The following is a 19,585-nucleotide window of genomic DNA, read 5'->3' as shown; positions in this document are numbered from 1 at the left end:
AATGATTACACATTGACACAAATGGGTCGTCACTAGTTACCACAGTCAAAAAGTAATAAACCCTGCCCATTTCTAAAATTGATCTTCTTAAAATTAGATTTTAAATTAACCCTAACCTTCAGCACACTGCTAATATTATGCCTAACCTTACATTTGCTTAATAAGTCTTAATTTATGTTTATATGATATTTTACTTTGTGTTTGTGGTAACTAGTGGAAACCACAAACGTAACACGCTAAAAAACGTAACCAAGAGAGGTGCGTTTACGCTACGTACTCTGTTGACAGGACAGCGCGCCAAATTTGGTAAACAAAGCAAGTGAAGCTTTCAGCCAGCTATCCACCGTTTTGTTAAATAAGATTTCAAGGTAGGTAGAGGTTTTAAAACGCGATTACAAATAACGTATGCAGCCAATATTTGTTTTGAATTACTTTGTGGTGCCCGATAACCAAGAAGCTGGTTCTTTTTAAGTACGATTGCTAATTACAAGTATGGCTACTTAACAATGTATTGGCTATTCATAAAGTTAGCTATCAATCTAGCTAGGTGAGTTGTGTGCCATGCATGAGCAAAGTCGGAAAGAATATACAGGGGCTTTCTGCACTGCATTTCAAACAACAACAACAAAGGGGTAACCTCGCATTGTTTTGGTAAACGAGGGCTGGCGAAATGTACCGAAGTATGTCAGCGAAACACTCAAAGTAATGGACAAAGCTAGCTATACATACAGTATACAAGGACTGAACATCCATGAGAATAAAATTGCAGTTTTAATCATGTTTTGAGGCTATACAGTGTTAGCCTAAAAACAATCTTCTATTCTGGGTTCTGATGGGGTATTACAGTTGAACTAAGCTCATGAGTGATTTATACATTATATTCTTCAAGAACCACTGGCTATATAAGTGGTTAAATTTCTCCAGCTCTTAGTGCTATATATATATATATATATATATATACTGCTCAAAAAAATAAAGGGAACACTAAAATAACACATCCTAGATCTGAATGAATGAAATAATCTTATTAAATATTTTTTCTTTACATAGTTGAATGTGCTGACAACAAAATCACACAAACATTATCAATGAAAATCAAATTTATCAACCCATGGAGGTCTGGATTTGGAGTCACCCTCAAAATTAAAGTGGAAAACCACACTACAGGCTGATCCAACTTTAATGTAAGCTTAGTGGGTAAGAGCGTTGTGCCAGTAACCGAAAGGTCGCTGGTTCTAATCCCCGAGCCGACTAGGTGAAACATCTCTCGATGTGCCCTTAAGCAAGGCACTTAACCCTAATTGCTCCTGTAAGTCGCTCTGGATAAGAGCGTCTGCTAAAATGACTAAAATGTAAATGTAAATGTAATGTCCTTAAAACAAGTCAAAATGAGGCTCAGTAGTGTGTGTGGCCTCCACGTGCCTGTATGACCTCCCTACAACGCCTGGGCATGCTCCTGATGAGGTGGCGGATGGTCTCCTGAGGGATCTCCTCCCAGACCTGGACTAAAGCATCCGCCAACTCCTGGACAGTCTGTGGTGCAACGTGGCGTTGGTGGATGGAGCGAGACATGATGTCCCAGATGTGCTCAATTGGATTCAGGTCTGGGGAACAGGCGGGCCAGTCTATAGCATCAATGCCTTCCTCTTGCAGGAACTGCTGACACACTCCAGCCACATGAGGTCTAGCATTGTCTTGCATTAGGAGGAACCCAGGGCCAACCGCACCAGCATATGGTCTCACAAGGGGTCTGAGGATCTCATCTCGGTACCTAATGGCAGTCAGGCTACCTCTGGCGAGCACATGGAGGCCCCCCAAAGAAATGCCACCCCACACCATGACTGACCCACCGCCAAACCGGTCATGCTGGAGGATGTTGCAGGCAGCAGAACGTTCTCCACGGCGTCTCCAGACTCTGTCACATCTGTCACGTGCTCAGTGTGAACCTGCTTTCATCTGTGAAGAGCACAGGGCGCCAGTGGCGAATTTGCCAATCTTGGTGTTCTCTGGCAAATGCCAAACGTCCTGCACGGTGTTGGGCTGAAAGCACAACCCCCACCTGTGGACGTCGGGCCCTCATACACCCTCATGGAGTCTGTTTCTGACCATTTGAGCAGACACATGCACATTTGTGGCCTGCTGGAGGTCATTTTGCAGGGCTCTGGCAGTGCTCCTCCAGCTCCTCCTTGCACAATGGCGGAGGTAGCAGTCCTGCTGCTGGGTTGTTGCCCTCCTACGGCCTCCTCCACGTCTCCTGATGTACTGGCCTGTCTCCTGGTAGCGCCTCCATGCTCTGGACACTACGCTGACAGACACAGCAAACCTTCTTGCCACAGCTCGCATTGATGTGCCATCCTGGATGAGCTGCACTACCTGAGCCACTTGTGTGGGTTGTAGACTCCGTCTCATGCTACCACTAGAGTGAAAGCACCGCCAGCATTCAAAAGTGACCAAAACATCAGCCAGGAAGCATAGGAACTGAGAAGTGGTCTGTGGTCACCACCTGCAAAACAAGTCCTTTATTGGGGGTGTCTTGCTAATTGCCTATAATTTCCACCTGTTGTCTATTCCATTTGCACAACAGCATGTGAAATGTAATGTCAATCAGTGTTGCTTCCTAAGTGGACAGTTTGATTTCACAGAAGTGTGATTGACTTGGAGTTACATTGTGTTGTTTAAAAGTATTTGATCCCCTGCTGATTTTGTACGTTCGCCCACTGACAAACACATGAACAGTCTATAATTTTAATGGTAGGTTTATTTGAACAGTGAGAGACAGAATAACAACAAAAAAATCCAGAAAAACGCATGTAAATTTTTTTATTAATTGATTTGCATTTTAATGAGGAAAATAAGTATTTGACCACTCTGCAAAACATTACTTAGTACTTGGTGGCAGAACCCTTGTTGGCAATCACAGAGCTCAGACATTTCTTGTAGTTGGCCACCAGGTTTGCACACATCTCAGGGGGGATTTTGTTCCACTCCTCTTTGCAGATCTTCTCCAAGTCATTAAGGTTTCGAGGCTGACGTTTGGCAACTCAAACCTTCAGCTCCCTCCACAGATTTTTTATGGGATTAAGGTCCGGAGACTGGCTAGGCCACTCCAGGACCTTAATGTGCTTCTTCTTGAGCCACTCCGTTGTTGCCTTGGCCGTGTGTTTTGGGTCATTGTCATGCTAGAATACCCATCCACGACCCATTTTCGATGCCCTGGCTGAGGGAAGGAGGTTCTCACCCAGGATTTGACGGATTTGACAGATTCTCTTCTGTCAAAGAATCTGTCCATCGTCCCTTTGATGCGGTGAAGTTGTCCTGTCCCCTTAGCAGAAAAACACCATAGGCAGCATTCCTCCTCCTCCAAACACGGCGAGTTGAGTTGATGCCAAAGAAATCGATTTTGGTCTCATCTGACCACAACACTTTCACCCAGTTCTCCTCTGAATCATTCAGATGTTCATTGGCAAACTTCAGACGGCCCTGTATATGTGCTTTCTTGAGCAGGGGGACCTTGCGGGCGCTGCAGGATTTCTGTCCTTCACGGCGTAGTGTATTACCAATTGTTTTCTTGGTGACTATGGTCCCAGCTGCCTTGAGATCATTGACAAGATCCTCCCATGTAGTTCTGGGCTGATTCCTCACCGTTCTCATGATCATTGCAACTCCACGAGGTGAGGTCTTGCATGGAGCCCCAGGCCGAGGGAGATTGACAGTTATTTTGTGTTTCTTCCATTTGCGAATAATCGCACCAACTGTTGTCACCTTCTCAGCAAGCTGCTTGGCGATGGTCTTGTAGCCCATTCCAGCCTTGTGTAGGTCTACAATCTTGTCCCTGACATCCTTGGAGAGCTCTTTGGTCTTGGCCATGGTGGAGAGTTTGGAATCGGATTGATTGATTGCTTCTGTGGACAGGTGTCTTTTATACAGGTAACAAGCTGAGATTAGGAGCACTCCCTTTAAGAGTGTGCTCCTAATCTCAGCTCGTTACCTGTATAAAAGACACCTGGGAGCTATAAATCTTTCTGATTGAGAGGGGGTCAAATACTTATTTCCCTCATTAAAATGCAAATAAATGTATAACATTTTTTACATGCGTTTTTCTGGATTTTTGTTGTTGTTATTCTGTCTCTCACTGTTCAAATAAACCTACCATTAAAATTATAGACTGATAATTTCTTTGTCAGTGGGCAAACGTACAAAATCAGCAGGGGATCAAATACTTTTTTCCCTCACTGTATATATTACTTACAGTTGACCAGGACAGAAATGTGACGAACTGACTTTTTGGAAAGGTGGCATCCTATGATGGTGCCACGTTTGAAGTCGCTGAGCTCTTTAGTAAGGCCATTCTACCAATGTTTGTCTATGGAGATTGCATGGCTGTGTGCTCGATTTTATACACCTGTCAGCAACGGGTGTGGCTGAAATAGCTTAATCCACTAATTTGAAGGGGTGTCCATATATTTTAGTGTATATATATATATATATATATATATATTAGTACCAGTCAAAGGTTTGGACACCTACTCATTCAAGGGTTTTTCGTTATTTTTACTATTATTTACATTGTAGAATAATAGTGATGATGTCAAAACTATGAAATAACACATATGGAATCATGTAGTAACCAAAAAAGTGTTAAACAAATCAAAATATTTTATATTTGAGATTCTTCAAAGTAGCCACCCTTTGCCTTGATGACAGCTTTGCACACTCTTGGCATTGTCTCAACCAGCTTCACCTGGAATGCTTTTCCAACAGTCTTGAAGGAGTTCCCACATATGCTTAGCACTTGATGGCTGCTTTTCCATCACTCTGCGGTCCAACTCATCCCAAACCATCTCAATTTGGTTGAGTTCGGGGGATTGTGGAGGCCAGGTCATCTGATGCAGCACTCCATCACTCTCCTTCTTGGTCAAATAGCCCTTACACAGCCTGGAGGTGTGTTGGGTCATTGTCCTGTTAAAAATAAATGATTGTCCCACTAAGCCCAAGCCTTTTATTCTCCCCATCACAAGAAGCACCTGTGTAATGATCATGCTGTTTAATCAGATTCTTGATATGCCACACCAGTCAGGTGGATGGATTATCTTGGCAAAGGAGAAATGCTCACTAACAGGGATGTAAATAAATTTGTGCACAACATTTTAGAGAAATAAGCTTTTTGTGCGTATGGAACATTTCTGGAAACTTTTATTTCAGCTCATGAAACATGGGACCAAAACTTTACATGTTGTGTTTATATTTTTATTCAGTCTTGCTATCTATCTCATTCATTTAAAAGTCTAAAAATTGTATCAATCGCAGATTGCCCCTTTAACCTTGATATTCAATTGCCACCAGTAAAGTTGACAGATAGAGATGGGGCTACTCGACCAGTGTCAAGCACTGTTCAACAGCTCCAGCCTCTACGGGGTGCTGGGCATCTCCAAAGAGGCGACCGACGCAGAGATCCGACGCAGCTACTACAAGGTGTCGCTCAGGGTTCACCCAGATCGTGCTCCCGAAGACCTGCAGGCAACAGAGAAATTTCAGGTGGAAAAGTGTCAGCTAAAACACCTACTCAAATCTGCAGTTAGACTAGTTCACCTAGTTAACTGTCTAGAGTTGTATTTTACTGTACTCACCTGGCCCCTTCCTTTCAGGTGCTGGGTAAGTTATATGCCGTGTTGAGTGACAAGGAGCAGAGGGCAGTGTATGATGAGCAGGGACTGGTGGATGAGGAATCTGACTCACTGCAGCAGGACCGATGCTGGGAGGAGTACTGGAGGTTGCTGTTCCCTAAGGTAGCCTAACTATATAACTAGCTAAAGCTGATTGACATCTTTACCATACACAGTATTTACTTTTTGGGCCGTCCTGATTTAACTTTTATTTTTCATACCTTACCCATAAAATAGTCACTGGACGTATGTAATTTTGAGTAATTTACCTTAATCATCATTACAAGACTGTCATCAGCATCACCTAGTACCATCTCCCTCTGCTTCTTGACTTTCTTTATCAGCCTGTATAATAAAAACCAAGTATAATGTCACAATTAGAATTTGTTCTAACAACCATCTCTCTTCTTCATTAGATCACATTGCAGGACATCCAGGAGTTTGAGAGGAAGTACAAAGGCACGGAGGAGGAGAGGCAGGATGTGATGCAGCTTTACCTGCAGCACCAGGGGGACATGGACGCCATCATGGCCTCGGCCCTGTGCTGCACTCAGGAGGACGAGCCCAGGATCACAGCCCTTATACAGTCTGCCATCCAGGCAGGGGAGCTCACCGCCTACCCTGCATTCACTCAGGAAAGCACCAGGAAGAAGAAAGCACGCAAACAGAAGGTACAGTGTGCTTTATACAAATGCTTGTATACACATACTCTTCCTCTATGTTGGTAATTGTTTTGGTTCACATTTGTGGGATAATACTTTGTTGTTATTTCCTAAAAGGCTGATGAAGAAAGACAAGAAGCTGAGGAGATGCAGAGAGAGATGGGACTCGATGACTCTGATGACAGTCTTGTAATGATGTTGAAGGTAAGGTGAATCACACAACCGAGATATTAACTGGTGACTGTTTTAGGGTTTCAGGTAAGGCATTAATGGTGTTTATTTTTGTCTTGTTAACAGCAAAAGCAGAAGTCCAGAGAGCAGAATTTTAACTCTTTCCTCTCTGACCTGGAAGCCAAATACTCCAAGAAGGGAGGAAAAGCCAAAGCAGGAGGGAAAGGAAAAAAGTGAAGACTTCAAACCCTTTAGTATAGAGGACACGGTATATATCACTTTCATCTTATTAAGAAGTATTTTGTAGATGTATGTGGACAGCAACTTGTGTATTCCATATACATCCACACCAAATCTTACATTAGTTGGTGACTTGTCTGTGTCTTGTCAAAGGCAGCATTTCTTTATTGTATGTGTTCTATAATCGAAGAGGCCTGAAAAAACATTACATCTGTATTTATTTGAATCGCATTTGTACACCTTTTATTATTTAATATAAAATAGAGGGATTATCTTCCAAAGGAATCCATACAGAACTATGCTGCATTTCAAGCTTTATTAATGCCATCTACCAGGGTGACCTTCCAGTGCAGCCTAACTCTATAAGAAGTCAAAGAAGACCTCCATGTTAGTTCATTCTCCTGACTCTGTTCTATAATGTACATGAGCTGAAGCCATAGAAATAAAAGGAGACCTGCAGTTCTGTACAGAAGGCCCTTCCATCTCAGTCATAGTTAGGAAATGCAAGGAAGCACCACTGTAACTTGTGGTAAGCACACAAAGAACTAGAAACATAAATGTGCTTGTAAAAATCCTATTATATTTCGCAGAAAACTTCTAAGTTGCCCTGCCAAAAACCTTTGATCAAAACTTGACACCTGCATGCCCCTCAGTCACACATCTAGCACGTATTTCTATACAAATTGCCTTTACTGATCTAGGCTCTGCTGAAAGTAGCATATGGCTTCTACTGCAGTGAGGTGAATCTCTTATTCCCTCGCATGTCTCCTGTGGCTTACACTAAGCCCTCATCACATAAACGCTTGTGAGGAAAACACCAAATACCTACCCATTTAGTTAGCGTCTAAGGCTTGTCTTGTCTCTCCCTGTTAAGGTATGCTATGTGAAACCCCGAGGTTTTGTGCTTGTCTTTTTTACATGGGAAAATAAAAGTAATGTTCTTAGAAAAGTACAAAGCAGCCTGACGAAGCATGTCAGTGTGCAAAATGCTTTTGTTTCTCCCTGTTTAGTTGGACTTGCCATTTGGGTCATTCTACGAAAATGGTGTCTTTCCTGTCCCATGCCTTAACCACCATGAAAAACACTTAAAGATGTAAGATAATGACACAATGTTTTTGTTTTAATTTAAGTGTTTTATTGTTAATAAAACATATGTAAGACAGTTATATTGCAAACTATTTTTCATATATATACAGCTCTGGAAAAAATTAAGAGACCACTGCAAAAATATAAGTTTCTCTGGTTTTACTATTTATAGGTATGTGTTTGGGTGAAATTAACATTTTTGTTAACAACATTTCTCCCAAATTCCAAATAAAAATATTGTCATTTAGAGCATTTATTTGCAGAAAATGACAACTGATCAAAATAACAAAAAAGATTCAGTGTTGTCAGACCTCGAATAATGCAAAGAAAATAAGTTAATGTTCATTTTTAAACAACACAATACTAATGAGAGTATTCAGAGTTCAGAGTGGAATAACCCTGATTTTCAATCACAGCTTTCATGCGTCTTGGCATGCTCTCCACCAGTCTTTCACATTGATGTTAGGTGACTTTATGCCACTCCTGGCGCAAAAATTCAAGCAGCTCGGCTTTGTTTGATGGCTTGTGACCATCCATCTTCCTCTTGATCACATTCCAGAAGTTTTCAATGGGGTTCAGGTCTGGAGATTGGGCTGGCCATGACAGGGTCTTGATCTGGTGGTCCTCCATCCACACCTTGATTGACCTGGCTGTGTGGCATGGCGCATTGTCCTGCTGGAAATACCAATCCTCAGAGTTGGGGAACAATGTCAGAGCAAAAGGAAGCAAGTTTTCTTCCAGGACAACCTTGTACGTGGCTTGATTCATGCGTCCTTCCCAAAGACAAATCTGCCCAATTCCAGCATTGCTGAAGCACCCCCAGATCATCACCGATCCTCCACCAAATTTCACAGTGGGTGCGAGACACTGTGGCTTGTAGGCCTCTCCAGGTCTCTGTCTAACCATTAGACGACCAGGTGTTGGGCAAAGCTGAAAATTGGACTAATCAGAGAAGATGACCTTACTCCAGTCCTCTACGGCCCAATCCTAATGGTCTTTTGCAAACCTCAGCCTGGCTCTTCTTTGCTTCTCATTGATGAAGGGCTTTTTTCTAGCTTTGCACAACTTCAGCCCTGCCCCTAGGAGCCTGTTTCGAACCGTCTTCGCTGTGCACTTCACCTCAGCTGCCGTTTGCCATTCTTTTTGTAGGTCACTTGATGTCATCCTACAGTTGTTGAGTGACATTTGAATGAGTTGGCGGTCATCCCGGTCAGTAGAGTCGTTTTCGCCCTCTGCCGGTCTGCTGCTTGACCTTGTTCTTATGAACCACCGTTTTTTGAAATTTGAAGGATGGAAACAACCTGACGCTCACTGTATCCCTCTGCCAGTAAAGCCAGAATTGAACCCTTATTTTCCTCACTCAACTTTCCTTTTCAACTATTTTGGCATGGTCAATAGTTATTTTTTGATGAAAAATTACTTTTGAGGTACTATTAGCACTGTTTTTGCCATCCAGCTGGTGCTATTGCAAGAGGATAGTGATGACCACAGCAGTGGATTTTATAATTTTCCTCGTTAAATAAATGCACTGTTGGTTAAGGGCTGTAAGTAAGCATTTCACTATAATGTCTGCACCTGTTGTATTTGGCGCATGTGACCAATAAAATTTGATTTGATTTTAAATAAGATTTGGTTCATGTGATCACCTAATCAGTACCTAATTCAGTAGAATGAGGTGTGCCTGTGTTGGAATGTACAGACACTGGAATGGAAGTCATACATGTAGAGATGCTGATTTAAGAAACATTTGCAGTGGTCTCTTAATTTTGTCTAGAGCTGTAAATATATATATCGTAGAAAATGTATTTTTCTCCCACTAAATGTCATAATACAAAGGAAAGTATAGCTATTTAGTGGATTATTTAAACTAATATCAACTAATTATTATAAATAATTTACAGGGAATAGCTGTCCCTCAATTTCATGTCACTGGTGTTACCCCATTATATAACATTTTAAAAAGCAACATCCTTGCCAACTTCTTCCTGGGTCAAATTGGAGCTGTTTTGAAAAGCACATGGTGAGTCTGCAGTCTCTCTTCATACAGTATGTTAGCAATATGAATTAATTTTGGTAATTTCATGTGGCGCTTTAAGATCGGTCACTGGTGTTACACAGTTTATAGTATGGGGAAAAGGAAATTTGAATCACGATTGTCATTTATTTACAATTTAAGAAGTGTGGTTTCAGCTACTGTGGCCGCTATCTTAGATATTCTATGTTTTCTGCAGATTTTTCACTGGTGTTACTAGAACAGTCTGAAGATTTGACACTTGTGTTACCGTCACTGGTGTTATTATAGAATGTGTTTTGTTTTAATTATCATTAACCTTTTCTGTCTTTGATTATATATGCGAAGTAAATACTCAAATTACATTCTGGAAAGCCTGAATTGTCATTAAAATATAGGTAACACCAGTGACAAAGGCAACACAAGCATAAAAAAAATAGTAATGTAGTAAAAACATAAAAATAAGCTGTCATTTATTTTTGATTAACATTGTTACTGCGTTAACTATTATCTGACTAATTTGTAAAAACATTTGTAAAAAAATTGGCTGGTCAAAAAGCCACCATTTTCATAGAACAACTAATTCCCTCATAGAATCATTTAAGAGTATAGCGATCAGGGAACATAAACAATTACATTGACATATTCATCCAAATGTACAGTACATACCAACATACAGATAGGTATTAATGACACAGGTTGTCTTTGGCAGCCAGGTAAGCTGAGTACCAACATACAAAAATAGGGCTCTAGAAAAACAAAAAAAGCATCAAATAAAATCACCAAACAGTACAATGTACAACATTTCTGCTGCTGTATAAAGTGTCGTTTGAGGGCCCCATTGGGACTGGCAGCAGGGCATTTCATCCTGCCGTGCTGAGGCGTGTGGTTGGTGGAGGGGGCCGAGGTAGATAACACAGCCAAAGTCAAAATTGGTTTAAAAAAATATTGCTTTTTGGTCTTATTTTAAAGTTAGGCATAAGGTTAGCAGTGTGGTTAAGGTTAGGTTTAAAATCAGATTTTAAGAAGATCAATTGTAGAAATGGGCGGGGTTTAAACGTAATTATGACTTTGTGGCTGTGTTAACTAGTGACGACCGGTCGAAGGAGCTACAACCCAGGTCTGCTACTGCGGGACGTGAAGCCCCCCCGGTTGTAGGAGCGTGCTGGGACTGACACAGGCACCAGTAGAGCTGACGAGAGCAGGAAAAAGACAAGACTTAATGAGCATTAATAGTTAATATTCAAATCATCTTGATAGTTAATATTCAAATCATCTGACTGAAGATAATGACTTTCCTTGTTAGATAACTGGAGGCTACGACTGAACTCTCTCATAAACATAACTACAGATCACAACCCAGCTACGTGTTTTATAAATGAGGACCACCACAGGAGGCTCCTACTGACCTGGGGGAGGGCCTTGTGTGTCAGGCTCCTCCTCATCCTTGATGGGGGAGTGGCCCAAGGGGTGGTGGATGAAGGAGTCCAGGAAGGAGGAGCTGCTGATGCCCAGACTGATGCCCAGACTGATGCCCATCACTCCAATGCCCAAAGAGTCTGCTAGGGTACCAGACAGATACTCAGCCACAAAATGTATGTGTAGAAATTGTGTACAGTATTCAATGTAAAACGAGGTGCCCACCTGTACCCACAGATTCCCTGCCAGGACGTCCCTGTCCAATGTTGTCCAGCACTGTGAAGGAGCGGCGGTAAGGGGTGTCCGACTGCAAAATAATCCAGAGTTAAATCTCACTGACTGGGATGCAAGCAAACATATTCCACATTCATCCATTACAATATAAAGTCGTGGTCAAAAGTTTTTATGATGGCAATTTGCATATACTCCAGAATGTTATGAATAGTGATCAGATGAATTGCAAAGTCCCTCTTTGCCATGAAAATGAACTTAATCCCCCAAAAACATTTCCACTGCATTTCAGCCCTGCCACAAAAGGACCAGCTGACATCATGTCAGTGATTCTCTCGTTAACACAGGTGAGAGTGTTGACGAGGACAAGGCTGGAGATCACTCTGTCATGCTGATTGAGTTAGAATAACACACTGGAAGCTTTAAAAAGAGGGTGGTGCTTGAAATCATTGTTCTTTCTCTGTTAACCATGGTTACCTGCAAGGAAACACGTGCCGTCATCATTGCTTCGCACAAAAAGGGCTTCACAGGCAAGGATTTTGCTGCTAATAAGATTGCACCTAAATCAACCATTTATCGGATCATCAAGAACTTCAAGGAGAGAGGTTAAATTGTTGTGAAGAAGGTCCAGCAAGCGCCAGGACCATCTCCTAAAGTTGATTCAGCTGCGGGATCGGGGCACCACCAGTGCAGAGCTTGAGGCGAAGACTTTTGGAGGATGGCCTGGTGTCAAGAATGTCAGCGAGGAAGCCACTTCTCTCCAGGAAAAACACCAGGGACAGACTGATATTCTGCAAAAGGTACAGGGATTGGACTGCTGAGGACTGGGGTAAAGTCATTTTCTCTCATGAATCCCCTTTCCGATTGTTTGGCGCATCCGGAAAAAAGCTTGTCCGGAGAAGATAAGGTGAGCGCTACCATTAGTCCTGTGTCATGCCAACAGTAAAGCATCCTGAGACCATTCATGTGTGGGGTTGCTTCTCAGCCAAGGGAGTGGGCTCACTCACAATTTTGCCTAAGAACACAGTCATGAATAAAGAATGGTACCCACACATCCTCTGAGAGCAACTTCTCCCAACCATCCAAGAACAGTTTGGTGACAAACAATGCCTTTTCCAGCATGATGGAGCACCTTGCCATAAGGCAACAGTGATAACTAAGTGGCTCGGGGAACAAAACATCGACATTTTGGGTCCATGGCCAGGAAACTCCCCAGACCTTAATTTTTTCACATTTACATTTTAGTCATTTAGCAGACGCTCTTATCCAGAGCGACTTAAAATTAGTGAGTGCCTACATTATAAAAAATAAAAAAAATCATACTGGCCCCCCGTGGGAATCGCACCCACAACCGTGGCGTTGCAAACGCCATGCTTTACCAACTGAGCTACATCCCTGCCGGCCATTCCCTACCCTGGACAACGCTGGGTCAATTGTGCGCCGCCCCATGGGTCTCCCGGTCGCGGCCGGCTATGACAGAGCCTGGATTCGAACCAGGACAGCTCAAGAGGCGGGTAGACCACTCCGCCACTCGGGAGGTAATCCAATTGAGAACTTGTGGTCAATCCTCAAGAGGCAGGTGGACAAACAAAAACCCACAAATTCTGACAAACTCCAAGCATTGATTATGCAAGAATGGGCTGCCATCTGTCAGGATGTGGCCCAGAAGTTAATTGACAGCATGCCAGGGCGGATTGCAGAGGTCTTGAAAAAGAAGGGTCAACACTGCAAATATTGACTCTTTGCATAAACTTAATGTAATTAATGCTTGTAATTATACTTCAGTATACCATAGTACCATCTGACAAAAATATCTAAAAACACTGAAGCAGCAAACTTTGTGAAGACCAATACTTGTATCATTCTCAAAACGTTTGACCACGACTGTAAACCTACAAAATATGGCTAAATCGTTCTGTAGTGGTATAATAACTTTTAGCGTGTGTGACTATAGCCATACCCTGTAGGTGTGGGTGGTGTTGGGACGGGAGAATACGTCCAATTGATGAAGCCGATCCCGAGGAAGCAAACTACCAGCTTCATCTGTAACAGCACTGTGGGCACGACTGGACGAACCTCTGTGCCGCTACACACACACACACACACACAAAATAAAATAGTGTTGTGTTATTAGCAGGTGATAGTATTAAGTTTTGTCAAGTCAGTGCAAGATGTACAACTAGTATGCAGAGTTCTACTCGTCCAGTACCTGAGTAGGTCTGAAGTGCTGTCCAGAGTGCGTGGGCTCAGCTTCTCCTGTGCCGATGGGGGGAAGGAGTGTGTTCCTGCTCAGAGGCATCAGAGGCGAGGCCAGGCAGTCACTGGGTGTGGGTCTGGAGAGAGTAACAGCCCTGTTCACTTTCCACACTTTCTATAAAGTTACACAAGCCCCTTTAACATGGAGCAGACTGAAATCACTCCACACGAAGGCAAATTACACTTTTTTTTCCTTTATTTAACTAGGCAAGTCAGTTAAGAACAAATTCTTATTTACAATGACGGCCTACACTGGCCAAACCCGGACGACGCTGGGCCAATTGTGCGCCGCCCTATGGGACTCCCAAACACGGCCGGTTGTGATACAGCCTGGAATCGAACCAGGGGGTCTGTAGTGACGCCTCAAGCACTGAGATGCAGTGCCTTAGACCGCTGTACCACTTGGGAGCCCGATATTCTTCACTCGGGAGCAGATATTCTTTAACTCAAGGTTGATTAAAAGTTCATCTGTTAGGGTACTTAGTCACACACAACTCCTCACATCTCTTCCCCTTCCATTCTGCTGAACAGAACGCCACAAGGCAAGAGTTCAACGGCAAACAGCTTTCAAAGTAATCTTTGCACAGACGGTTCTCCAGCTTCAGAGCAATAAAAGAAGAGGGGAGGGAGGGGGTCTACATGGAAGAGGACAGGGACCAGATGGAGAATGGGTAACCCCCTTTAAGTTAACTCACAGGCGCGTCCCACGGATTACCTCCTCCATGGAGCCGGCAGCGCTGGACTGTGTCAGGCAGGGAACCAAGGGCAGGAGGGTGCGTTGGGGCAGGTTACGGCGTAGCGCTGACTGGGGCGGACGGGACAGGGAGGAGGAGCTCTGCTCTAGCGCCCGGCGAGGACGGGGCTTGCTGGACGGGATCACACTGGACCCTGGCCGATGGGTCACCACCACCCTCTCCTCAGGGTCCCTGAGAAGGAGAAGTAAATAGTGAACCTTTACTCAAAGTAACATATGCATAAACCTACATACCCATAGCTAATAACCATCTCTTGCTCTCTTATTTAATGAGTGGTTCACTGTTACAGTTAGCTCCTTATGCTACACTCTACTAATAAAGATTCTAGTTAGCTCCTTATGCTACACTCTACTAATAAAGATTCTTATAGTATCAGCATGAGTATGATCAGTCTCCATACTGGGCTCTCTCCATCACGCCCATGTTCCTCTGCTGCAGGGGGATGCCGTGGATCACAATGAGGTCGTTGAGGTTGTGATGCGTCACCGCTGCCCCTACTGGTACCCGACTGGACTGTAGGAGGGAGGGAGGGAGGCAGAAGAAGATACAGTTAGACTAGGCAAAAGTGGTCATTCACCTAAATAACTACAGCCACATCATCACTACGGACACTTGCACGTCACCATAGTCAGCTCCAACTCGGCTTTTCTACATGCAACCAAGTGGAGAGGACATACCACCACCCACTTGAGACCATCAGACGATTAGACAAAATAGTCAATTAAAGCGGGAAGTAAATAAAAGCATTCCAAAACAGTCATTATTGAATTAAATAAGAGAAACGTATGTAAGAAAAACCTCAACAGTTGGTTAAGAAGTAAGAAAGTGACTAAATGTGGTATGTTTTGTGTTATTCAACAGGCACAAGCACATTCAGTCTAGGAGTGAATAATAACATGCCACTGTGGATGGTGTCGATCAGTGCCATTTTGGCTCTAGGTGAGAGTTACATACAGTGGATGGCTTTTTCTGCTTTTTGGATTTCCGTCTGGACTTGTGCTTTGAGACCCTTGATTTTGTGGTCTTTGGGGGAGAAACAGATGACCAAATGAGAGAGAGAAAAGGAGAGAGTGAGGTGGACAGACACAAGGTTGTTGGTTTGAAAGGTGTGAAACAGACCAAGGAACAAGACAGAGTAGGGGACAAAAAGAAGGAAGGAAAGAAAAAAGGATTCAAGTTAATGAATTGATAGCCTTGAAAACAGAGTGAGAAGAACTACTGACAGCAGGGGAAAACAATTCAGCATCAGTGTGACTGTTTTCAGTTTGCCAAATTTGTCCTAAACTCTCAAACACATCTGAAGGTTATTATGGAGTCCAATCACAGTGCTTAGTAACATTTCTTATTGACATAAAACCTACATCCTAGGAGTAGGATTTTCCACTCTCTGAGGAGGTGGTCCTTCACCCCCCTCTCAGGGCACTGACCTGGGGTTGCAGGCTGCCTGTTAGCTGGGGCACCTTGCTCTGGCCTAGCCTGGGGAGAAGGGTGGGAAGTCTGGACAGAAGCAGGAAAGGATTCTCAGCATCTGACTGTGATGAGCTGAAGTTCACTGCAGTCTTCTCATCATCTGTCAACAAGATGGGGAAGAATACTGTCAATTTGGCAATGATGGATTTGTTGGCTTATAAGTCAATGACAAGTCAAAAGTGCCTATAAGACATTGCCCTGTGGTCCTACCTGAGACATAGCCCTCCCAATGCCTGCGGACCAGCTCCTCCATCCAGCCAACCAGCTCTCGCCACACGTCGTCAAACAGCAAGTCCAAGGCCGCCTGTCTGCGACAGCGGTAGGGAGACACCGGAGGCAGGCAGTTCCGCCGCCGACCAGCCCCCATGCACCCCCGCTCCCACTCATCATCCCTGTAAAGTTCAAACCACACATTAAACCATCAACACAACAGACCTTTGGCGAAATAATGTCAACGCCTTTCAAATACTAAGCTTGGTTTTAGGTTAGTTGGTACAATGGAACCCTTGGGGTAATCCCAAAGGTAGGCTACAAGCTCAATCAAGTGCACCATACTTTCAAGTATTTGAAATGGCCCTATAGTTAAACGGTCCTAAATAGGAGAGCTGGGTGGTGACTCACAGGTCCCTGCTGTCAAAGGCCAGGTACTCCTCCATCAGGCCTTCAGCCTCGATCACCCTGGGCCTGTCATGACCTCTGGATCCACTGGGAGTACCAGGGGGGTGGTCAACTGCCGCACAGGGCCTGGACAGCACAGCCCTTCTCCCCTGCACACACAGACTGGACAAACAAACAATATGGTTCACCCTGACATCGGTTTCTCAACAACATCAGTCCTAACTTTCTAGCTAGCTAAAGTAGCCTAGCCAGTGCCAGTATGCCTTGTGTTACTTAGTTGACTTGCTGTTTGACAAGCCACACAGTATGTAGGTCACAAAACCACAACGCTAACGGTCATCTATAATTGATGGGTTAACAGCATGAGTATCCAGTGCTCACTCTGTGCTGGGGCTGGGCTTGTCCTTATCCTGTGGCTTGCTACTGCTGCTGTCCTTCTGTCCAGCTGCAGTGGTGCTGGCGGGTGTCCCAGTCCCCTTCCCTGAGGTGGCGTACCACTGGAAGCCCTCGTCACTGGGACACACCAGCTGACTACCCAGAATCCTGTGGGTTCACATAGTAGGGTGGAGAGGTGGTGAAACAGTGATTACAACTCCAATGAATCCAACCGACAGGATTATTAAAATAAAATGTTTTATTAACAATTGAATTTTGTAATGCTGAGCCAATGGCCTATGATCCATTCTCTCATTGTGTATGGGGCCCAAGGGTTTTGGGCCGATCATTATGTGGTAAGTCGTTTCTTCTTGGGTTTGCAAACAAATCTAAATCAGATTTATCTTAGGTACTTCTCTTTTAAGAGGTATCACTTTACTGCAGCCAAATTACCTTCAGTGATACATTTGCAGGTGAGGAGTGGAAGGAGCAAGGCTAGAGTGGCAGTAATGTGTGACAGTGTGTGAGAAGTGAGGGGGAGTAGGGTGAGGACCCACCGTAGGTGAGGGAACCTGAACGCCCACTGATGACACTCATCTTGCAGCCCCAGTAGATGCGCCCCACCCTGCCCTTCGTAAAGCTCCTCGTCAATCTCCTCAAACATTTGCTGCACCTGTCGTGACGCCGCCTTGTCAAACTCCTGAGGGATGGAGAGAGGGAAGGTAGAAAGAGAGAGAGAGTGAGAGGAGCTCCTACAGAGAGGCACACTATGACAGAAGGTCGTTGCTTTTCAAGCTACTTATCAATTATTAGCTGCACGTCGCTGAGCGCTGTTCATTTCACAGCAGGCTACATGGCTCCCCTATGGCTCCCAGGTGACTGTGTGTGAGTGATTGTGCTGGAGCAAGTAGTACCATTTGCATGTATTTGTGAGAGACAGTGTGTGCGTGCACAGGCAAGTGTGTGTGTGTACTGTACTATATTAAGTTAGTAACTAAGGACTGCAGGGGTATGAGTTCTATGAGGCATTCTGAGGACATGGCTGTGCGTAAATAAATCATAGTTTTTTGTTTTTGAAGGCAAGCTCTAAAAATCTCAGCATCACAACGAAGCGAAACCATGAGGGAACTGACCTCTGCAGACAGAGCAGACTGTACTCATTACTAAGTCATTACAATACAAACATGATTAGGCTAATGTAATGGTAATCTGTATACAAGACTATTGTAGCATTCAGCATGGCTAGGCCTAGCTATATATGCACTTCAAAATACTCAGAACATCGGGCATTTGAACTGAATGATTCTGGCAGCCAGCTGAGAAGGCGAGGTGAGACTCACATCATAGCCCCAGGAGAAGACAGAGCTCCTCTCTGTAGAGATACCTGTCCCTGTGTAGCTGTGGATCCCAGACCAGGACCGCGTTGTGTCTCCAGTGGTGACCGCTGGACAGTCTGATCGGCTCGCGGCTGCAGACGTCGTCTCCGAGCTGCAGAAGAGGACAGACATTGTTTACATGTTGCTGTACGTTACAGTGGTGTGTGTTGTTGAGTGTACCAGGGAATAATTTAGACCAGTGAGGTATATTACTGTGCTGTTCAGATTATGTAACTGGCTACCTCCCTCTATTTTGTCTCCTTGCCTTCACACATCTAAACAGGATATGGGAAAGCAATATAGCTGCTCCCTACAAGTGTACTTGGTTTCACCTGTCCGGTTCTTTGAGAACAGGTCATACCTGTTGTAAGTGGAGACAGCTTCCTGAAGGTCATGGAGGAGGTGCTGGGGGAGGAAGTCATCGTCTACCTCCTCTGGGAGAGGGTGATGGTCAAGGCTGCTTCGGGATAAGCCACGACTGCAGAGAAGGGAAAATATAGCTTAATAAAACATAAATAAGCAATAGCATTGATAGATAGATCTTTCATTGTAATACTTTGGTGGGTTGATATTTATTGTTGTGAAAAGACATTGATCCCAAACAAACAAGGAGTGTTATTTTATTGTGTTTACTGTGTTACTTTTTATTATTTTTTTACTTTAGTTTATTTGGTTAATATTTTCATAACTCTTTCTTGAACTGCATTGTTGGTTAAGGGCTTGTAAGTAAGCATTTCACGGTATGTTGTATCCGGCAAAGGAGACAAATAAAGTTTGATTTGATTTGAAATATGAGGTAGGAGTGGGACCCTTACATCATCAGTTTACAGTATTGAACAACATCCTCCTATTGCATCGCTTTGTGTAATGGAGGCAACTGACCTTGACTTGGAGTGACAGATGGGCTGTCGTCACATGTGACCTGATCAATACATTCTCCTTTACGTTCTTACCCGATCAGTAGCTACCAACAATCTAACGTTAGTCAATCAGGTTACCATATCTCAATCTCGAATGACATAAATTACTGTTAGCAAAGAATAATACGCTTGTACACTAGCTAGCAAGCATTAACGTTACTTACATCTCAAGATTGTGCGTTACGGGCCGCCTGGTGTATCGCGAAATCATCCTTTTCTCCGTTTTTATCGGCTCATGCGTCCCCGACTGTCCTCTCTCACCGCGCTTCCCTGTGATTCCTTGCCCCACTTGCTCTTTTGGCAGAGGTTTGTCATTTTCTCCCGCCCGTGGG

General features: G+C 43.8%; 2 protein-coding genes across 6 annotated transcripts; one reads left to right on the top strand and one right to left on the bottom strand.

Moving 5' to 3' along the window:
• Positions 1-286: 286 nt before the first annotated feature.
• On the top strand, positions 287-9,937 carry LOC311110750 (dnaJ homolog subfamily C member 9-like). Of its 2 annotated transcripts, none has more exons than XM_084153312.1 (6): positions 287-368; positions 5,349-5,535; positions 5,646-5,786; positions 6,080-6,334; positions 6,443-6,529; positions 6,623-9,937. In XM_084153312.1, the coding sequence occupies exons 2-6, from the start codon at positions 5,362-5,364 to the stop codon at positions 6,731-6,733; spliced, it is 768 nt and encodes a 255-aa protein (XP_084009438.1). In that variant the 5' UTR covers positions 287-368; positions 5,349-5,361; the 3' UTR covers positions 6,734-9,937. The 2 variants fall into 2 exon arrangements, with proteins under 2 accessions (XP_084009438.1, XP_084009437.1); XM_084153311.1 differs by having other exon boundaries at positions 5,344-5,535; positions 6,623-9,906.
• Positions 9,938-10,289: 352 nt separating this feature from the next.
• LOC311110748 (protein FAM149B1-like) lies at positions 10,290-19,502 on the bottom strand. 4 transcript variants are annotated; one of them, XM_084153306.1, is made up of 16 exons: positions 19,418-19,502; positions 18,695-18,811; positions 18,298-18,445; positions 17,515-17,657; positions 16,964-17,125; positions 16,586-16,744; positions 16,175-16,356; positions 15,922-16,064; positions 15,449-15,517; positions 14,895-15,007; positions 14,435-14,665; positions 13,693-13,816; positions 13,444-13,569; positions 11,478-11,559; positions 11,243-11,395; positions 10,290-11,025 (listed from the first exon to the last, which is right to left on the bottom strand). In XM_084153306.1, the coding sequence occupies exons 1-16, from the start codon at positions 19,462-19,464 to the stop codon at positions 10,943-10,945; spliced, it is 2,082 nt and encodes a 693-aa protein (XP_084009432.1). In that variant the 5' UTR covers positions 19,465-19,502; the 3' UTR covers positions 10,290-10,942. The 4 variants fall into 4 exon arrangements, with proteins under 4 accessions (XP_084009432.1, XP_084009433.1, XP_084009434.1 ...); XM_084153307.1 differs by having other exon boundaries at positions 11,243-11,392; XM_084153308.1 differs by lacking the exon at positions 15,449-15,517.
• Between the last annotated feature and the right edge of the window lie 83 nt (positions 19,503-19,585).

Source organism: Coregonus lavaretus (assembly GCF_964263955.1).
Source record: "Coregonus lavaretus genome assembly, chromosome: 36".
NCBI lineage: Eukaryota > Metazoa > Chordata > Actinopteri > Salmoniformes > Salmonidae > Coregonus > Coregonus lavaretus.
The sequence above is the reverse complement of the archived record's forward strand: the minus strand, read 5'-3'. Positions and strand labels throughout refer to the sequence as shown.

Excerpts from the sequence above, each read along its gene's own strand:
- LOC311110748 (XM_084153306.1), bottom strand. The coding sequence starts at position 19,464 with ATGATTTCGCGATACACCAGGCGGCCCGTAACGCACAATCTTGAGAT. Across the intron at positions 16,745-16,963 it reads AAGCCCAGCCCCAGCACAGA|TCTGTGTGTGCAGGGGAGAA; the intron begins GTGAGCACTGGA and ends TTGTTTGTCCAG. Across the intron at positions 11,026-11,242 it reads CACACAAGGCCCTCCCCCAG|CTCTACTGGTGCCTGTGTCA; the intron begins GTCAGTAGGAGC and ends TGCTCTCGTCAG.
- LOC311110750 (XM_084153312.1), top strand. The coding sequence starts at position 5,362 with ATGGGGCTACTCGACCAGTGTCAAGCACTGTTCAACAGCTCCAGCCTC. Across the intron at positions 5,536-5,645 it reads AGGCAACAGAGAAATTTCAG|GTGCTGGGTAAGTTATATGC; the intron begins GTGGAAAAGTGT and ends CCTTCCTTTCAG. Across the intron at positions 6,335-6,442 it reads AGAAAGCACGCAAACAGAAG|GCTGATGAAGAAAGACAAGA; the intron begins GTACAGTGTGCT and ends ATTTCCTAAAAG.